We start from the raw sequence: 21,942 nt of genomic DNA, 5'->3' as shown, positions 1-21,942 counted from the left end.
TCAGTTTCAATAACCTTAGCATGAGGAAAAACTTTTATTAGTTTCTTCATTTTCCTATTTAAAATAGATATGCTATTATTTATCAAGTTTGCACTCTGTAAATTGTATCTGAGAGGCACATTCAACACAGCAATGTTCATGTGATTATTAGTTAGTATAAACTCTAAGATATTCCTTAAGGTCAAAGAGAATTCATTCGTTTCATAATCATTTGATCCATAACAGACTATTACTAAATCATTTTAAGATAAGCAATTAATCTCTCCTTAGCTGAAGCTTTTAGTTCACAAGAATTTGATCCAGGCTTTACTACACTATAAATTTCATAGTTTTTACTAAGTAAGGAAGACAGTTTCCCTCCGTAACCTCTAATGTGGCTATCACCCACAAGAATTACTCTATGTTTATCAGATAAAGCATTATTAACACTATTACTTTCATTTATAGACTTGCTCAAGATATTTATTCTATCTTGAATACGTCCTTATACTTAGCATCATGTTTTCCATTGTCACTAGCACAAATTTCACCATTCACTATAGTTGGAATAAATTTTTGTTCATTGTTTATAATATCCTGATGGTAATTCATATACAAAGTTTTATCCCTAGAAGTTTCTTTAAATTTCTTGTATTTCTTGTGAGGTAAACTTCCAAGATTATTCCCTTGAGGTCCATAATTGTTGACAAAAGGTGAGAAACGATTAGATATCGGAATTGAATACTTCGTTTCTAAAGGTAATTCATGAGATGAGTGTTCTATATGGTTGAAACAATCTGAAGTTTGAACCTGCAGTTTAGTTGATCGATTTTTTCCCGAAATTTCAGTCCACGCACAATCCCCTACCGTATTCACATAATGATGAGGCTGTGAATTTGAGCCATCCTCGGAAGGTACCAAAATGTTGCTTTCGTTCACATTAACATCTTCAGTTAAGATTTTTATTATTGATTGCGCAGATTTTAATTCAGTAATCACTATCTTTAAATAATTCCTCATTCTAAAACAATTTGAGCACTTATTAACTTCATTTACCCTGTGATTTTCAAACATATAACTAGAGCAAATTGAAAGCACTTCCTCCGACGCCATATTGAATAGCGTTCAATATGTCCCTTTAAAGAAGAAGGGCAAATAATAACAAGGGCTCATTTTATTTTCATGGTAATGATTGACAGAACAGCAAGTGGCACTACTTGACATGTGTATATAACTTTTGTCTACCATCTCCTATCTAAAAATGCAAAGATTAAAATATAAAATTCTATTTGCTGCTTATACTGGTGTGAAATTGGTCTCTCACAGCAAGAGAGCCAGAATACCAGTGTCTGAGAAAAGGGTGCTGAGAATAATATTTTGACCCAAGAGGGGGGAATGGAGAAAACTACAAAACGAACAGCTTCGTGATTTTATACTCTTCATCAAATATTATAAGGATGATCAAATCAATGAGAATGAGATGGTATGGTATGTAGCATGCATTAAAGAGATGTGAAATGGGTATAAAATTGTAAATGGAAAACCTGACAGAAAAAGATAACTTCACAGACCTACGTGCAAATAGAAGAATAACTGTAAAGTGGATCAAGAAATCAGACTGAAGATGTAACATGAATTCTCATGCCTCATAACAGGATTCAGTTGCAGGATCTCATGAATGTGGCAATGAATGTTTGGGTTTTATAAAATTTGGAGAGTTTTCTATCTAGCTGAGCACCTATTGACTTATCAAGAATGAATCTGATCAACAGAGTTAAATTCACTGTCCACACCCATTACTCATAGCTCTAGGTACCTGAGATGTGAACACTGGAGGATGTCCCTCTTCTCCTTCAGGCAGAGCTCCTTCTTGTCTTCTCAGAGATTCTTCCAGATCCTGGATCTTCTCCAGGCCTTCTGCTCCTTTGGGATGCTGTGTATGTTCTATGAGACCTTCCTTACCTACAGCATTGAAGAGCAAATGACACCATAGTAATTTACTGAACTTCAATAACCTATCTATGAACTACCTATTTTAATGCTTTTGATATTTGGAAATTGTATAAATTAGCTTCAGCCATTCTGATTCTAGTATTTAATTATAGGACTTTAAAAAATATACACTTAAGTTTTCACTTCATTAGAATACTACATTAATGGAATAGGTCTAATATTCACCTGTGCAATAGATGGTGGTTGAAGTGAAAGCCTCTCCAGCCAGATTGTAAGCCTTGCAAGTGTAGATGCCTTGATCACGCTCATACACATCAGTCAAGTGAAGTGTAACATAACCAAAATCACAGGTCATCTTGAAACGAGAACCTATAAATGCAGGAATTAAACAAGTTAATAATTAAGTTCAATGAAGTATTGTACAGTAAAAAATCCTAATAAAGTGGTACTTTCCGCAAACAACATACCATGTTCTAAAGCTTTTCCATTGAAGTACCACTCAACCTTAAGGTTGGGATCTTCTTTAGGCTCAACAGTACATTCAAGATGCAGAGGTTCAGCCTCCCCAAGGGAGAATTTTGGTTCCAGAGGAGTGGTGAAAACTGGTTTGGGATAAGTAGCATCTGGTCCTGACATTCGACGCTGATATTTTGAAAGATATGCATCCTCAGCTTCTTTTACCTTCTCAAAACCTGCTTTACCCTGTGGGTGTTGAGTGTCAAGGTAGATATCAGCTTTGCCTGAAGCAGAAAAATGGTAAAACATTACAAGAAAATATTCTCAATAGTGTTATGACAATACAGCATTCACTGAAACTACTTACTGATACATCTCAATGTGCCTGAAGTCTGTGCCTGGCCCTTATTGTTGGTTGCCTTGCACATGTAAATTCCAGAATCTTCAGCGTATGCATGATTGATGTCTAAAGACACATATCCGAAGTCATAAGTTGATTTGAATCGGGCTCCAGATGGAAGTGGCTTGCCATTCACAAACCATTCTGTGAAAATAATCTTTTATCAAATCTGCTTCCATCCATTCTTTGCAACCAGTGAAATTCATTCCATATTCAACTATTCTATCTATGACACTAAAAGTAAGCAATGGATACAGAAGAATGCTACCCACCAATATTGAGTGTAGGGTCTTTAGATGGTTCCACATGACACTCAAAGTGCACTGCATCACCCTCCTTACATTCCACATTATTTAGGTGAGTAATGAACACTGGGGATTCATATACAGGTTCTGGAACTTCTATCTGTCCACCTTTTGGTGCTTCCAAACCTTCAATGATAGGGAGAGCTTCTGGCCGCAGTGAGCCACCTAGCAACCAGTGACGATCTGAAAATGAACAATGTAATTTTACTTACTACATTAAGAAATTGCTGACATAAGCAGAACTTTTACTTACATAAAACAAATATAACAAGATATGCACATTATTTTCTTTATCAAAGAACATATTTCATTACAAAAAAGGTGCATATTAATCACAATCCTTTACAGTACGGTCTATGATTCACCACTTATACACACTTTCTTTTAGTCAGATTTTTTCTTAATGAATGGCAGCAAAGAGTACGTGACTCTTCTGATTTCTGCATAAAATGTCTTACCCCCAAGTCATTAGGACTATATCACTTGTTCAATGATCATTTGACACACAGCACTTACTTACAGAATACAGGGAAAATACACTATTTCAACACTTATTCAGAATACAAGCCTCTGCTTATAAGCAGTTTTATTAATATTCCTTGTTCTCTCTGCAATAATGTGAAAATGCTAAAACACCATACAATGATACTTTTTCAACACATCTCTTCCTGTATTTTTGATGAATCTTAAATGTAAACATTTGTACAACTTTTAAATTTAAACAAACAAAGGTGAGGTAATCTGTTTGACCATCCCATCTGGAAGATGTATGAGGAAAATGAGAAGATAATTCCACACATTTTTAACATCAGTTCTGGATGGAGCTTCATGTTCTGGTTCCTTTACACTTAGGGACAGAGCTCCTAGTATCCACTGGATAGGCTGACTTACTATCACAAAACTTACAATCATATGTGCATACACCTTTGTGCATATCTGTGTGTGTGTGTGTGTGTCTGTGTGTGTATTGTGTGTGTGTGTGTGTGTGTCCGTGCACGCATGTTTCAATGTATGTATGTGTGTGTGTATTTCCCCAGGGTTGATTAAAGGGAACTCATGGGCAAGATAAGTATACAAACACACAAACAAACTGATGCTGGCAGCAAAGAATGACATATGAGTACGAGTTTTGACAGCGATAGTCCTAGGGTTAATACCTGACAGTCAAACAATTACACTTTCCTCTCATGCAATGGCGTGCGGTACTGTATTTGGTAAGGGAAGCAGTGGTATCTAATAAATGAACTGATAGCCATCAGCTCTCCAAAATTTATTTGAAGACCAAATCTGTTCTCTGTTTTGTATTCTGTTTGATAAACCTGTAAATACTGTACTGTTCTCAAGGTGAATATTGAGTTTATGATCATATTTCCTCAACAGGTGATCTAATTAAACATAATTGCCTCAGTCGACAGAATCCATGCTTTCGTCATGACCACGGAAGGCAAGTTGCCTCTGTTCTAAATGGCAGATGATATCAATCGAGCATTTCATTATTTCTCTATGTAGTATCGGCTGGCGCTTTTGATTGTCAAGTTGACAGTCAATTCGAGATTTCCCGAACATAACAAGTTGCACTGTTGAAATAATATGAGTCTGAGAGTTCTCATGTCATTTCAATGCTTTATGAAGTTTGTTGGTATCACTAAATCCAGTCTTATTCCATGCATTTTTTTTCATTGAGAAACAATAGGAATGGCCAACAAAACAATTTTCCTATATTACAGCAACCGGACAGCCATTCTGTTTTAGAATACTGTTCCAAATTAAACTTCCTCACACATAATTTGGTTTGTGCTTTAAGTTCTGGCAACTGGCATGACAGTCATCCTCTTTCTATAATTATTTTCTTTTCAGAAAAGTCTCTGCTATTAAACCCCCATTTTAAAAGGCTTTTTACTGCACCGTCGCAGTCGCGTTGTCTGCCAGCATTCATTCTAGCTGTGCCTTGTGCATGTAGTGTAACCACTCCCTTGCCACTTGTACCACAATATCACACTTGCTTCCATTAAATGCAGATAGCTTCTTTCTGATGCATCAAAATACGATCACAAATACAATCTTACGCCATCTAAATATGCACTTACAACATTTTAATAAAACTTAAAAACAAGACTGAAATCACACATAAACAGTTAATTTTCAAATAACCATTGAAAGAACACAATCCTTCACTTCCATACCACACGCCTAGAGCCAGCAAACCAAAATATGCTTCCCTTGACAATTTCAGGCAGGTGAGATGAATTCGTACGAAGATTAACGAAAGGAAACTTGGCCCAGCCCACCAAGCAGGGAAGGGAGGAGGAGTAGACACCTGGCCTTGAATAGGAACACACACTAAAATGTTAAGATGACAATATCCACATCCTTATTATTCAAATTGAATTATTTATATATGACTTCCTTTCTTTTCATTTCTTAACCATGGAAGCAATGCTTCCTTCGCTTCCATGCACGGCACGCCACTGCTCTCACAATTGCTATAAAACACTGGTACCCAAATTATATTCACTGTCAGCCTTCTTAAATGAGAATTTCTTTCATTACCTTCAACCTTGAGTGTGCATGTGGACACTGCCTCTCCTAGTAGGTTTGTTGCTTTGCATGTATAAATTGCAGAGTCATCTGCTCTCAGCCCATTAACAACCAGGGTAACAAGACCAAAATCAAATGTACTTCGGAGTCGAGTACCTGTTGAAAGATTTATGGCAGGTATAACTGATGTTAAAGTACTAACACAGTCTGAAATACTTAACCAAAAGGCAAGAAACTATTATCTCTCTACATTATTTACATGCAAAAAAGCACAACAATATGTAGACTTTTAAAGACACTGCATAGTAAAACAAAAATGTAATAAACTGTTAATTAAATTATGACTTACTGTTCGTCATAACATAGATGCTATATTTAATGACAAAATATGGTTAACTTAGGATCAGGAAATTATAATTTCTGATTATGAAGCACAGGCCTCTAAATTTCATAAGAGGCTCCTACAGAATTCAGATTAAAAAAAAAAAGTTCTTACCACATCTTTCTCGATTTTTAGTACAATATATAATTTAAGATTTTCCAAAAGGCTCATTTTAAGAAAAAGAAAGTTATTTAATCACAAAATCAGTCTCCCTTTATTCTGATATACTATGAAAGTATCACAAGAAATTACCTTCATGTGCATTTTCAAACAGATGTTTCATAATTTTTCAGTCCAGAATTTTATTTCCTTTATTACACTGTTCTTCACCCATTAATTTCAGTTGATACTGACATTAATTCAACTTCTTCAGAGTCCTAGCTGTATGTTCTATACCAATATTTCTTATATCTCTCAAAACTCACATTGAAGTATTAAATTCATCTGTCCTATCATTTCACCTTTCCTCAAAACCAAAATTGAAATTTTAATATCATAATACATACCAGTTGTGAGAGAGACTCCATTTTTAAACCACTCTGTTCGAAGGTTAGGATCCGCACGAGGTTCCACTTGTGCCTCCAACATAACATGCTGTCCTTCAACCAGTTTGTCATGGCTCACCAGATGAGTGGTAAACACTGGTGCCTGCTGTGGTGTTGTGTCCACAAACATTTCTGGTACCTTGTTCATCTCTGCTTCTTTCAGCTGGATCTTCTGCCATGCATCAGGCTGTAGAGGCTCACCCACAATTGATGAACGAGCTGCAATAAACGTGACTCTCTGATCATCTACCTTTATCATAAAAGTAAGAATTATAGTCTGAATATATACCGATTAAAATGTATCACAAATACACTAATACAATACAATACAATACAATATAATCTGTGTGTCACACTACACTCAGTTGACATTTTCATGAAGAATTTTGGAAAAGAAAGAGAAAGAAAAGCATTCTAATTCATGATGTTCTACATAACAACATTAATTTTGACCAATGCCATATGCTGTATGCAACAAAAACAGGAAATTTATTTCCTGCTAATAAAATAAACTTAAAGGAGCACGCAGCTTTTATTTTCATATTTATTTAATGTCTCATTTAATTGTACTCAGTGGTCAGCAAACATAACACTTTCCATTACTCCATACATGGATAAGTTATGCACATCAAGCCCAAAAACCAGGACCATGGTAGACAATGGCTTGAAAAGCAAATCTCAAGAATAAACAGTGGGCAGGAAAAACTCACAGTAAAACGTGACGCATACAAAAAGTTGTAGATTCAATATATAACCGGTGTACATTTTAAATAATGAGCTTCATGATCATGAGCGGTTAGATGCTGTTTTATATCAAGATAGTGCAGTCTCCTTAATCATGTAACACTACATTGCATATATTAAAATTCATTTTTGGTCATTCTGATAAATATTTCAGCACCTTCCTTTATAAACATTTCATAATACAGTAGAACTTGGTTATAACGTCATCAAAGGGACCTAAAAATAGTGTCGTTATAAACGAATGTCGTTGTAACCGAAATGGGCACTTCCACAGTAGCCTTATGTTAGTCACGTAAAAATCTACCAAAAACCGAGTTAAAATGTTGCATTTTTTTAGTGAAATACGTAGTTAAGTACAGACTAACGTAACATTAACGTGGAACTGCCCAAATGTGTAATATCAAAGACATATTACAGCGCTTTTCACTGACAATACACACCGCACTAATACTGTATATTAAAGGTAGGCCTACTCACCAAATTACAGTAGATTACATCAATTGCTGTGCCTTACTGTACCTAGATACGAGTACAGTAATCAGTTATCTTCATCTGTTTCCTGTTACTTGCCCAATACACACTTTCTAAATTACGTTCAATGTCCATATCAGAGAAATTCAGGAATGAAAATGACGTTACATACGAGGTTGATGCATTTGTGCATGTCGTACTAAGCAAGGTATAAAAACAGTTGCTTTATGAGGAATTAGTTCGTACCATTGAATATTTGACGCAATAGACAAGGTGTCGCAGAAACCGATGTTGCTATAATCAAGTTTTACTGTATTTATTTATTCTCAAGACTTACATTTGACTTTAAGGGATGTTGAGGATACTGCCTCTCCAGCATTGTTTATAGCTTTGCACATATACACTCCAGAATCCTCAGTAACCACAGAATGGATATCCAAAGTAACAAATCCAAAATCATGTGTAACATGAAAGCGAGATCCTGAAAAATAACAAAGACTAAATAATTGTTTGGAATCATAGAATTTCAGATTATAATAAAGTTCATAATTAGTTTTCTACCACCAGACAAATATCAATGATAATATAGTTACCCAGCTACTAACATTATACATAATTGAATTCTCCTGCAGTTTGGTGCCAAACTAAAACTGGATATTATTTTGAATCAAAGGAAATAATTAGTAATCTCATTTGGCGACTGCTTTAGGATTGATTTCCATATTATATTACAACATTTTCAACTCAATGCAAAAGGAAATTCACTCAAAACTGCTTGCTATTCTTTCAGAAATGTATGCTACTGTTCTTGACACATATGGTACAACACTTTTTATTATTTCAGCTCTTGGTTTTTGACATTATTTTCTCTTGTATAATATTATCTTTCAAACATGCTGTGGTTAATAAATGATGGAATACAAACATGCTGTTCACATAAAACTGCACACAATTAACATATCTTAGTTAACTGATTATCAAACCAGAAAAATGGATTGAGTTTCATGCGTTTTAAAAAATTCATCTTACTCAAATATCAATATATAAGAACCATGGAATTCTCACATCATGCAACAGAGTCCTTCCTGGGAAGCTGCTCAGCTGGTTAATAAATCCAAAACTTTTATGGAGCCCAAAGGTTCATCATCACATTCACAAGGGCCCACCATAATCCTCAGCCAGACAATTTCAGTCTACAAACTCATAACCCCTATTCTCTTAAGACCCATCTCATATTATCCTGCCATTTATGCCTGTATCCCCCAAGTGGTATCTTCCTTTCAGCTTTTGCAAACAAAGTTATATATGCATTTCTCATCTGTCCCATGCTTGCTACATATCCCATCCATCACACCCTCCTTGATTTGCTCACTTGAAAAAGTACTCAGTCCTGGGATGTATTTGTCAAATCTTTATTACAGTTTTCTACATTTTTATACAGGACTTGAGAAGACAAAACATTTTGTACTGCATGATAGAAAGCATTCCCAGAGTTTAATCTGCTCTTAACTTTCTTATACATTCCTTGCAGCTAACGAAAACTTGTATATGCAAAATATATCTGCTATCCTCAGATGCTACCAAACAATTCACAACCCATATTATTAAATTTAAGAACATAATAGAGCATATTAATCTTTAATACAAGGTTCAACTTCTAACATTAAAAAAAATCGTCTGGATAAAAGTTTAACCCGTTGCCGTGGTTCGTCGTGTATGTTTCGTCAGGGATTTAAATCGTCTGGGGGGGTTCGACGTGTATGTTTCGTTCAGCTGCACACCTATGTTATAACGCCCATAATAATTGANCATATTATAAGGTAAGGTTATAAAACCACAATTTAAGATCATTTTAGTGAAAGTTTCATGTTCCTATCTCATAGAATTTAAGAACAATGATGAATAAATAATTTTCGAGCAAAATTTAAATGGCCGGCTGAATATATTACCGCAGGAGCCGCGGCCGCGGAATTTAAATGACCACGTCAAAGGGTTAATGCTGTTGGTAAACAGGGACAAAATTCTTATCTATATACATTCATTTTTACTGTTTAAAAAGGACATTTCTGCTAACTGCAAGCAAGAACCTCTCCCACATATAAGCATATTATTTTCTTGGCTATAATTCTTTATTTCTTAACCAAATGCCTCCACCATAACGTAATTTAGTGTGTTACCAATACCTGGAAGCTGAGTGTTCACGATATACCCAAATTCATCTGGAAAGCAATATTTAAAGGAATCAGTTACCATTGCTCATATTCTCTTATTAGTTTGCATGGCTGAAGCAATATTAATTATTTCCTTAAGCTCATCCCAAATGTTAGTCAACTGATTTGTTACTAAAATCTGTCAGGCAACTGGGAGCAATTGGAAGCACATAAACTTTTAATTCACAATGTTATGTTAAGATTTCATGCATGCATGACTGGAAATTTGACTTTCATGTGTACAAAGACTGCAACTAAGGGTCTGCCTTACAGCATCAGTGAACCTTGGTTAAAGTAAATGATATTATCAGAAGTAGTTCATTAGTAAACATTCATGTCTACATCACAACCAATAAAGTGATTAAAGGTCAGAACATACCCATCTTCAGTTCAATGCCATTGACGAACCATTCAAACCTCAGGCTTGGGTCACCAACAGGAACAACACGGCACTCAAAGTGAGCATGCTGTCCTTCCCATAGTTCAGATGGGCCAGTAAGTAGCTGGGTAAAGATAGGCTTTTCAAACGCACGGTCTGGTTCATCTGGACGAGCAGGGGCACGTCCTTCTTCCAGTTGCTTTATCTTCTTCATGCCTTCAGGATGCTGTGTCTCTAGCTGAATACTTGCTTTGGCTACATTGTGTAAGAACAGCCATTAGTCATTTAAGGAACCACTGCTTGGAATTTTGCCATTTTCTAACAAATACTCTTTAATAGTTAGACAAAAAAATAAAATGTGTTCATCAGTGTCGCTGAAGTGATGACAATCCGAAACAGACTGAAAGCTTTCATGTATATAAATGATTACAATATATATTTAAGGCAGAGAATTGTTTAACCACCTGAAGATTACGATATTCTCAAGAAGACTTTGCTCCATGGAGTTATTTGTTGCATATGATGGAGACATCATGCAATGAAAATGTTGTTTTCTTCCTGCTACAAATTTGGAAGGGATAGGAAGCATAATGAAACATGTTGTGTAAAGATGTTCACAATCAAAATTACTTCAGAACATCACTGAGCAATCTATGACCTGCAAAAATTCAGTCTGGCCCATGGTAATAACAGATTTAATAACAACATGGCCCTTATTTCATATTTACTCATGTATAAATTGTTTGATCAGATACTGATGGCTTTGAATGAGGGATATAATGTGGGAGTAATTTTCTGCGATCTTGAAAAAGCCTTTGACTGGGTTAACCATATGATTTTGTTATCCAGACTGGAATTTTATGGTATCTCAGGATTAATGCTCAAACTAATGGCATCATGCTTACAAGGAAGATTTCAAAGAACAAGACTGCAATCTAAATAGTACAATCTGAATACTTGCTCTGATTGGTGTAATAACTCTCATGAGTTCCCCAAGGTTTGATCTCAGGCCCTTTACTTTCTCTGATCTACATCAATGGTCTCCCTTTCGTACTAAACAAGATCTCTACCCCTATCCTTTTCGCTGATTACACCAGTGTTATCATAAGTGAATTTGATCCCTCTATTTTTCATAACAAGTTAAATGAAGTCTTCAAAACTTTAAATATATGATTCAATATCAATTTATTATCCTTAAATTTCTCCAAAACAGAGTATATTATATTTGCATCAAAAAGGTTTTATGAACAAGATAACCATACAAAAATTGCATATGATAATAAGGAGATATCTGATTCAGGTCACACAGTTCATAGGTACCAACATTACCAACACATTGTCCTGGAAGAAACATACTGATCAACTTTTACCTAAACTTAGCACCGCTTGTTATGCAATTAGAACTGCCAAGCCTTACACTAATTTGGAAACTTTGTTGATGAGCTACTATGCTTATTTTCATTCCATCATGCATTGCGGCATCATGTTTTGGGGAAATTCTGTATATGCTATTAATGTGTTCCGTGTGCAGCAGAGGGCACTCAGAATAATGATGGGCATCGGTAGTAGAGATTCATAACTTTGGGTATTCTCCCTCTTCAATCTCAATGTATCTAATTCTTTACTGTCTTTTATGGTTAACAACATGGATTCATATCAATTTGTACCTGATATACAGAATAGAAATACAAGACAGGGTTATAATTTTAATCTTTATCAACCTTCAGCCCATCGGTCACTATATCTCAAAGGAACTTATTATATGGGTATCAGGGTGTTTAATAATCTTCCTGTTTTCATAAAGCAATTATATAACAATCCTAGAGATTTTAAACTGGATTTGAAAAAATTGTTATGCGATCATTGATTTTATACTTTAGATGAATATTTTGATTTTAGATATGACAAGAATAATACTATTCACTTGTAATGACTGTCTGCCAAATGTTGTTGTTGTTGTTATGTTGTGTAATGTTTTGATTGATTATGTATGTTTTTTATTGTTCCTCCTATATGACTGTTTCCACATCCTCAAATGTATAGATCTATGGAATGAAATAAAGAACTAAAAAAACTAATGAACTACAAAAGAGGAAAGTATCATAATCCTCAAAATAAATATATAAACACTGGAATACTGATGGGTATTAAAGCTTTTATCTAGTACTATACCTATAAATGGGCATTAGAAAGTCAAATAAAGCCCACTCTAGATTTGGTTTCATGCTTGTCTAGCATCTTGAAAATATGTTTTACAATATTACACTTGAATTAATTATAAATAAAACAATCCTTATAAATATTGGCATATAAATAAATTATGTGCAGCCACTGTAAACAACTGATAGATATTTAACAATTTTTAACTGAGGAATTTTTCTTGCAAGGCTCTCTGGTCCATTGTAAATTTTTAAATAGATCCACCCAGCCTACAAACCAGAAACCAACTGTACACCCCTGCTTTAGAATATGAAAGTGCAACCACTGAAAAAAAAAATGCATTACTATAATTACATCATTATAATGACTTTATTATATAGATCACCTACTTAACACATCCAAGTAAAATCTTTTGAAGAGCTGCAAGTACATATACATGTGGAAAAAACATAACCTAAGAGACATGTGGACGTGCTACAAATGTGTCTTACAGTAACAGAAAATGCCAGACTACTACAAGTAATATGTTTTGGGTTCAAAATAAAATATGATTTCATTCCATGTTTCAGTTTGACTGTGTCTGATTTGATTTTCCTGATTTAAATTTCTGAAAACAAATGAAAATTAAATACTTTCTATATATTATTTATCACGAAATAAGAAAACGGAAGGCTAATTGGATTGGTCATATCTTACGCGGTAACTGCCTTCTAAAAGAAGTTATTGAAGAAAAGATAGAGGGGCGGATAGAAGTGACCAGAAGACGAGGAAGAAGACGTAAGAAGATGCTGGATAAACTTGGGGACAGAAGAGGATATTTTCATTTGAAGGAGAAAGCTCTAGATCGCATCAAGTGGAGGAACTGTTTTGGAAGAGACTGTGGACCTGTCGTCTTGACAGATTACAGGTGAATAAATGAATATTATTTATATTCTTACTCCTCATGAAATTTGCTTCAGTCATTTTCTTCTATCATTATATGTGGTGTAACAGAAACATGCAGAAAATACACTCATTTTATAAGTGTAAATCAATATCTTACTTCTGATTTTCATTGATGCTGTAGTTACAGCCTCTCCAAGTGCATTAGAAGCTCGGCATATGTACACACCCTCATCCTCCCCTCGGACATGAGTCATATCCAAAGCAACAAAACCAAAGTCATGGGTTCTTGTGATACGAGAACCTATAAAAATAATCAGAACATATTTAATGTTTTTTTTTTGTTGTTTCAATCTGGTCTGTCACACTAACAATTATAAATACAAACCACTCCGTCCAATGTGACATATAAGTTTTTACTACATGAAAACTTATCTCCCTTACATGTTTCGATCCTTACGGACCATCTTCAGAGGGAACAACATTACATTCTGTAAGGACCGAAACATGTAAGGGAGATAAGTTTCCATGCAGTAAAAACTTATATGTCACATTGGATGGTGTAGTTTGTATTCATATTTAACGTGTACATATATATCTTATTTTAGCACATCCCAATTCAGATACGGTCAAAATCCACTATGTAGACAATGAGCACTCAATCCACAAGATAAGAAATAGCACATACCACATTGGTTATGCAATCAAGGGCTAAAAATTTACACAATGTTAAAAGAAATCTTTACATGTGAAACTATTCAACAGAGTGATCATCTTACTTGTTTCAAGAGGTTTCTCATTTCTGAACCATTCCACTTTCAGTGTGGGATCACCTACAGGGATGAGACGGCATTCAAAATGAGCAGTCTGCCCTTCTGCAATAGCATCAATATTCTGCAGTGGCTGTGTAAATACAGGGCGCTGCCTAGTCTGTGGCTCTTGCACTTCAGGTCGCTGGAATGGCGTTGCTCCCTCAAGTTGACGAATCTTCTCCAGACCTTCTGGGCGTTGTGACTCCAGTATAATATTACCCTTTGCTGAAATATGAAATAATATTACAAATACTTCCAATATGTTAAACACCATGTACTTTTTAATAAAAATAAATAATACTTTCACCAACTATTTCTGGCATTTGGGATCTTGATCTAGAACTGAGACATGATAGTGTAATTGAATATCATTAAACCCACAGACCTCTAGAATAGAATTTGTTGAATTTTAATGGTTTGACTGATAAAGTGAATGCTGGAGTACAAGTATATTTAGAGTCAAAGTTTACTCATTATAAACTTAAAACATGTAGTGTTCAATGTTACTCAAATAAACATTTACCTCATTTCATATACTCGTACTATTTCAATGGCCCCATTCCATTATATTAATTACTTCAACTTGGGATTATTTCAGTTTAGTATGTAAATCATTGTACCACATACAAACCCAGTATGAATATTTTACTGAATTAAACAACTTTCCAGTCATCAATTATTTCGAGAGGAAAATCCTAAGACCAATTTATGGACCAATAAAAGAGAATGGGACATGGAGAATAAAATATAATAAAGAGTTACACAAATTATATAAGGAGCCAGAGATCTCAGTGATGATAAAGCTTAAAAGATTGCAATAGGCTGGGCATGTACAGAGAATGGATAAGGAGCGTATCCCAAAGAAAATATTATACAGTACAATAGGTGGTAGGAGACGTGCTGGGAAACCAAGAACTAGATGGATTGATGGGGTGGAAGAAGATGCAAAGAAGTTAATGGGCGTAAGGTACTGGAAGAGAGCAGCGCAGGATAGAGAGGAATGGAGGGGCTTGATAAGGGAGGCCAAGGCCCGACATCGGGCTGTTGTGCCATAGAAGAAGAAACAACTTTCAGCTTATGAGAGAACTTAATTTAAAGAATCAGGCTTTTCTGTTAATTTTATTACTCAGTTCCTATTGTGCATACCTTGCACTCTGAGACTGATAGATGATGTGCACTGTCCAAGGTTGTTGATAGCTTTGACTGTGTATTCTCCAGCGTCTTCAGGAACCACATGGGTGATATCCAAAGCCACATATCCAAAATCAAATGTGATATGGAAACGTGAAGCAGAGGGGAGTGGCTTGCCATTATGGTAGAATTCAATGCGAAGATTAGGGTCATGGAGGGGCTCCACTTGGGCCTCAAAGTGAGCTGTCTGTCCTTCAAATAGGTCGGTTGTGCCCTGCAAAATAAAATGCATACAAGAATTTCCTCCAGGTGGCAGAATTTACTGCTTCTTGGTTTCATGTTCCTTGTATCAAAAAAATGTTAAGGAAAGGAACAATTTGTCGGACTAGAAAATCATGTAATCTTGAGATGACTGATCACTATGGTTTAAAATCACATGAAGAAAAATATGTTGCCACATACAGTTCACAGTCAGTCAGATGTACTGTGATTTCTGATGGAACAGATGTTATTTTAAGATTTCTATTGAATGTGCAAGCTTTAACTGTACTGCAATGAACATAATAAATATAAGATGTTAAATCTCACTGAGGCTCAGTGCTTGAATATCATCAGTGCAATTGGCAAATCTTCAAATACACCTGTTTATAACCTTACAAAATACTATGATTATTGCTAATTCATGGCATATTACTACATATATTACAGCTAAACTGAATTAATTATCCTGTAGAAACACAATTATATTGAAAATTAGTGGCTAACTGCATTCATACCCTACAGCAACAGTTAACTGATTTCTTACCCTCAGTTCAGTAATGAAGTGTGGTGGAGTGGCAACTGGTTCATCAACTTCCAGCCTAGCAGGTCGTCCCTGTGCCTCCAGCTCACGAATCTTAGCAAGACCTTCAGGGTGCTGAGAATCCAGGTAAATGCTGCGGCGAGCTAAAGATAAAATAACAATGCTTCAAATAAGATTTTCTTAAAATATGATCTTTGTACTTACTAGCAATTATCACTGCATCACCTTCCACGGTTATACAGCAGTAGCAATGATGACAATAGGGGACCAGTAAAATGACTCTATTAGGTGGGAAAATCTTTGGTAACAACACTAATTTCATGATTTCTCTAGCAAGAACAAAATGCCATGATGTGTATTAGCCTTTAATGCCCAGATATCTTCTAAAAAGATGAAAACATTAAATCAAATTTTTCAAAATTACTAATGTTTTATACCAGGCATGTCCAATGCGTCGATCGCGGAATGATTTTTGGTTGATTTCATAGGCCTATAAGGAAATTATACGTGAAAAGCATGTAAATTCACTTGTAATATAATATGATTATAGTCAGATTTTGAAGGGAAAATATGTGTTAAAGTAGTCTGTACTTTCAATGAATGTTGCTTTTACAACAAACATCATGTGTTGTGTTATTTTTACCAATATTTTTGTTTAAAGGGAGGTATGACGATATGAGGGGGTGGTAGATCACTGGCAGTTTTGACACTAAAAAGTCGATCACAACCTGTTTGAAGTTGGATGTGCCTGTTTTATACTTACCACTGTGGGTAGGATGGACACATATTTGGCTATTATACACATACACTAAATGCACACATGCACACATAAATGTATGTGTCATGTCTTCAGAGAAAAATCTGCACAAAACTTTTTTTAACCATTTTTGTATTTCATAATGGTTACCTACATTTAATGTCTAAAGGTTCTTGGGCTCACACAAGCATCACTTTCATGACCTTCAGAACACAGTTCATGTGGGTCATGCTACATAAAAAGAACCACAATCTAACATTAAACTGTATTTGAAATTTCATATATGTAAAATTGTAGTAAACAATTAGGAACGGAAACACACCACAAAATATACTCATGTTAAAATACATAAATATTAAATTACACTACATCATAATCCAGTGTGAACAAGATCATTACCATGGTTACCATAAAACATATAACAGCTACCTACTCATTTTCATCATGGTTCTAACGCTTTATATATGGAGATAACAAATTGGAAAGACACTGATTTGTACCTGAGCCCATACATGTAACAGTAAAATTGACAATTTTCTTAGAGTTATCTCTCCCAAGACAGACAACTTCTGTCTTTCCTATTTTCCCCTGCAACAAACCATACAAGAGAAACAGGCTGGAACAGACAGATGGACATCTGACAACAACATATACAACATGTCTAAGAAATGTGTGGGGAAAAAAAGAATTCATTTACAGAAAAATATTTATTACACAGAGGAAATTATTTCACCATTCAGTAGCTTATATTTCAAAATTTTATGTTGGTACCAATGGTCATGCATGTGCCATCCCCTTGAAACACTGCTAGTTATGATGATGGTTCGTGGACTGTGTTTTGTGACTTGCAAAGTTGAAATTTAAGCACAATAGATCACTGTAGGTCACGGTGCAAGGGCCGAGAAGGCCCACCCCTTATACAAGTTGAAATTTGTTACATATCCTCAGCATAAGTTTTGGTTAGTGCATGCAGGTTCAGCACCAAGTTACAATTCCATTAAGATGAGGGACAGACATCCAATAAAAACTAAAAGTGCTGTAAATCCGAAATTCCCACAATGTCCAACGACGTCCAATGAAGAAAAGGGACACATTGGACAAGCATTTCTACATAGCTCATGCTAGTCAATTCACTCAGTAAACCAGAAATTTCATCTTCCCCACTCCACATTTCATGACACTGTATGCAAACATTTATGTTTACATGAGTACAAATTGCAGTCGTGGCAGCACATCAAACCAGGCATCTGTGACTGCAGAATGAGGCTTTGAGAGCCAATGCTGTGCAAAATTGACAATGATAAAATTTTCCTCATCTCTGTGTGTTTTTCTGATGAGGCAACATTCCATTTTTATGGTATCATGAACAGATATAACTGAAGAATTTTGGGTAGTCAGTAGCATCAGGAAATTATCAAACATCAGAGGGACATAACAATGGTTAAAGTGTGATATGCCATGAAGAAGAATTGCATCACTGGACCTCTTGTCTTTCAGGAAGAAACCATGATAGGAACACATGTCTTGTGATGCACAGTTCCAGCAGGATAATTCCCCCACACTGTGGAAATGATGACCATCACATTTTAAACAAACACTTTCCAAACAAGTGGACTGGAAGAGGTGTTTCCCTAGCACAGACCCCAAGATCACCAGACCTAAGACTACCAGACTTTTTCTTCTGAGGTTGTGTGTATCAGATAATAGAGAGTTATTTAAAACTAACACAGATTTGCATAGTATAAATACCAAAAGTGAAAATAATTTTCATTTCCCACAACCAAGATTGTCTATCTATCAAAAAGGTGTTTATTACATGGGCATTAAGATTTTTAATCAGCTTCCATCCTATCTGAAAGGCATCATAGACAAGAAGAAACTGTTTAAATCTTCATTAAAAAGGTACTTACTAGAAAATTCCTTTTACTAATTGCAGGAGTTTTTTAACAATAAATAAAATGGATATTCTATTCCCTTTGGTAATTATGATACTATATACTTATCACAGTCATTGTGAGTAATTTCATTATGCCTCTTCTATTTTTATTTAAAATTTTAGGTTTTTATTAAATTAATTAGAAAGAATTGGTAATTAATGATTTGAATGTTAAATGTTTTATAGGGCTCTTGCTGGCTCTTACTTAATATACTTTTATGCTAATCGTATACATTAGTATTTAGTGACTGATTTATTTTCCAGTTCACAATGTATTATGTTGAGTTATTTTGATTTGTTATTGTATGACTAACACTTTAATATTCAAAGCATGCATAGTATTTAGTGTCTTTGTATATCAGTGACTGGTTCTATATCAGATGGGCGACATTTGTAGCCTGTTCTTGACTGATGGAATATTACAATAAACTGAACTGAACTGAAGAATATCATCCATCAAGGGTAAACTGCAGATCTTCAAACTCGGCAATATTGCACAACATAGGCTTGTGAACACACAGCGCAAAAGTGAATATCGTTTTGAAGTGTGCTGAACAGCTAATGGGCCTCACACTGAAACTTGGTATAGACAGTGTCACGTAACTTCGAACAAGTGTAGACCTATACTGACCTAATTTCATACTCATTATGTACGATTTAGCACACAAGGAAACTAACGTTTTTAAACAGATAGAAAAACTGTAAGTATAACCTGCTTTGGGGGTGCCTTACAAACAACTGACCGCCTGTCACTTCTCACACCCTCGAACCCACCCCCTTGTCTGAAATTTTTCTTCTGCGCATTCAAGGTTACTCTTGGCCTTGTTCGAAGTTATGTGACACTTGCTATATGTAACAAAATGAAACTTTTTGAGTTTTGTGCTACTGAATTGTGATATCATTTCTTCTGTACAATAAATATTTTTCCATATACATGAATTTTTTTTTTCTTTTCGCACCTTTCTCAAACCCCTGGTATATATGGATTATATAAAAATTACTACATAATTGCAGCATTTGATAACATGATACATGTATATGACAACACTGAAATACAATTAAAACCTCTTTTACCTTGAACAGGATTAACCCGTTGCCGTGGTTCGTCGTGTATGTTTCGTCAGGGATTTAAATCGTCTGGGGGGGTTCGACGTGTATGTTTCGTCCAGCTGCACACGTATGTTATAACGCCCATAATAATTGATGGTTTTGCTGNCATATTATAAGGTAAGGTTATAAAACCACCATTTAAGATCATTTTAGTGAAAGTTTCATCCTTCAAGGCGTACCATTCACTGCTGAAATACTAAACAACCTGCTTCCATGGCCGAGATACAGGGCGCCCATATTATAAGGTAAGGTTATAAAACCACCATTTAAGATCATTTTAGTGAAAGTTTCATGTTCCTATCTCATAGAATTTAAGAACAATGATGAATAAATAATTTTCGAGCAAAATTTAAATGGCCGGCTGAATATATTACCGCAGGAGCCGCGGCCACGGAATTTAAATGACCACGTCAAAGGGTTAACACTCAAAACCAAACAATCAATGTAGTTGACTCAAATGTATTTCCTATTAAATAAAAACAATGAACTACAAATGTGTGGTAAGAAGAGTTACACATGTATCTCACCTCCTACAGTGATCTGGCAAGTGTTCACTGCTTCACCTAGAAGATTAGTAGCCTTGGCCATATAAGTTCCAGAGTCATCAGCATATGTGTACAAAATATCAAGCGCTACATAACCAAAATCATGTGTAGTCCTGAAGCGATGACCTGTCTTGATAGCTACACCATTCACAAACCATTCGATCTTTAGGTTTGGATCGTTGATTGGTTCCACACGGCATTCTAAATGGGCATGATCACCTTCCTTTAGATTCTCCAAGCTGAAAAATAAATCAGAAAGTCTGTGATGACTTTCTCACAGGAAGTGGTCTGTGAAGTTCGGTATTACTCATGTGAGAAAATAGTTGAAAGTAGAGTGGCCTCTGGTGGCATGATATCCATACCAATTTTCAAATAAAAACATCATCTGGATCAAGATCAGTATTATAGGACAGACACAAGAACACTTTCTGCAACAACTGCCTAGAACTGCTACCATGCAAAAGCATCTCTCTATCAATTTAGTCATACCTGTTCAGTGGAGTAATGAAGACTGGTTTCTGTGCCTGAGGTTCAACTTCAGCCTTGGATGGGCGTTCATATGCTTCAAGGTCACGAATCTTCTTCAATCTTTGTGCATCAAGTGTATCCAGGTACAAGCCAGCCTTGGCTGCAATTGAAGTATTCGTACAATTCACAATATCTTGAACATTCACACATAAACAAAGTTATTTTGAAATGAACTACAAATGCCTACCCATATTTACTTCGCAAAAGTATGTGAATACATTCTTAAAACTTATATTAAACAACATACAAAATAACATTTTTGTTAGCTGTACTAAAAAAATTCAGATTCTTGGACAGAATGAGTAAAACATCATGAATCATCAGATCCAATGTAGTGGGTGCCTATTCTTTATTATTCCTCATAAAATATTGTTAGAATGATTAAATTAAGGAGGATAAGATTGGAAGAGCAATTAGTATGCACAGGAGAAGAGAGAAGAGTATACAGAGTTTTGGTGGAAAAACCTAGGAAAGAGGACACTGGGAAGCCCTAGACATGGATGGAACATATTAAACTGGGTCTTAAAGAACTAGGATGGGAGGGTGTGGGCTGGATTCCTGTGGCTCACGATAGGGACCAGTGGCAGGCTCTTGTAAACACTTTAATGAGCCTTGGGATTAAATGAAATGTTAAGTTATTTCTGGAGTAATTGGACAACTATCAACCTCTCAAGGAGAACTCAGCTCCATGGAGTTATAATGTTCGGAATAAAACTTACAAGAAATACATTAATTTCAAAGCTACATTCTCCTTCCATTATTGGCTAAGTGGGTCCTTGATCAGACAGTTATTCATTCATTTTATCAGTAATCTGTCAGATGACAGGTCCACAATCTCTTCCAAAACAGTTCCTCCACTTAACGCGATCATCTGTTTTTGTAAGGGGACTATCCAGGAAAAGTGATAATGTGGTAGT

At 35.4% G+C, this 21,942-nt stretch overlaps 1 protein-coding gene across 2 annotated transcripts in view; it reads right to left on the bottom strand.

Moving 5' to 3' along the window:
• Positions 1 to 2,157: 2,157 nt before the first annotated feature.
• LOC111862209 (titin) overlaps positions 2,158 to 21,942 on the bottom strand; it is a gene marked incomplete at its 3' end in the record, with an annotated part of 157,350 nt that continues 137,565 nt past the window's right edge. For both annotated transcript variants that reach the window (XM_033750585.1, XM_033750584.1), the window contains 14 exon segments: positions 2,158 to 2,301; positions 2,400 to 2,672; positions 2,756 to 2,932; positions 3,061 to 3,276; positions 5,644 to 5,787; positions 6,520 to 6,777; positions 8,111 to 8,254; positions 10,363 to 10,617; positions 13,565 to 13,708; positions 14,184 to 14,441; positions 15,363 to 15,621; positions 16,153 to 16,292; positions 20,480 to 20,736; positions 20,987 to 21,125. In XM_033750585.1, the coding sequence (XP_033606476.1) occupies positions 2,158 to 2,301; positions 2,400 to 2,672; positions 2,756 to 2,932; positions 3,061 to 3,276; positions 5,644 to 5,787; positions 6,520 to 6,777; positions 8,111 to 8,254; positions 10,363 to 10,617; positions 13,565 to 13,708; positions 14,184 to 14,441; positions 15,363 to 15,621; positions 16,153 to 16,292; positions 20,480 to 20,736; positions 20,987 to 21,125 (2,808 nt within the window).

The sequence above is a fragment of the Cryptotermes secundus genome, unplaced genomic scaffold (genome assembly GCF_002891405.2).
Source record: "Cryptotermes secundus unplaced genomic scaffold, Csec_1.0 scaffold1304, whole genome shotgun sequence".
In the NCBI taxonomy this organism is placed as follows: Eukaryota; Metazoa; Arthropoda; class Insecta; order Blattodea; family Kalotermitidae; genus Cryptotermes; species Cryptotermes secundus.
Note: the sequence above shows the minus strand (reverse complement) of the source record. Positions and strands in the feature narration are given on the sequence as shown.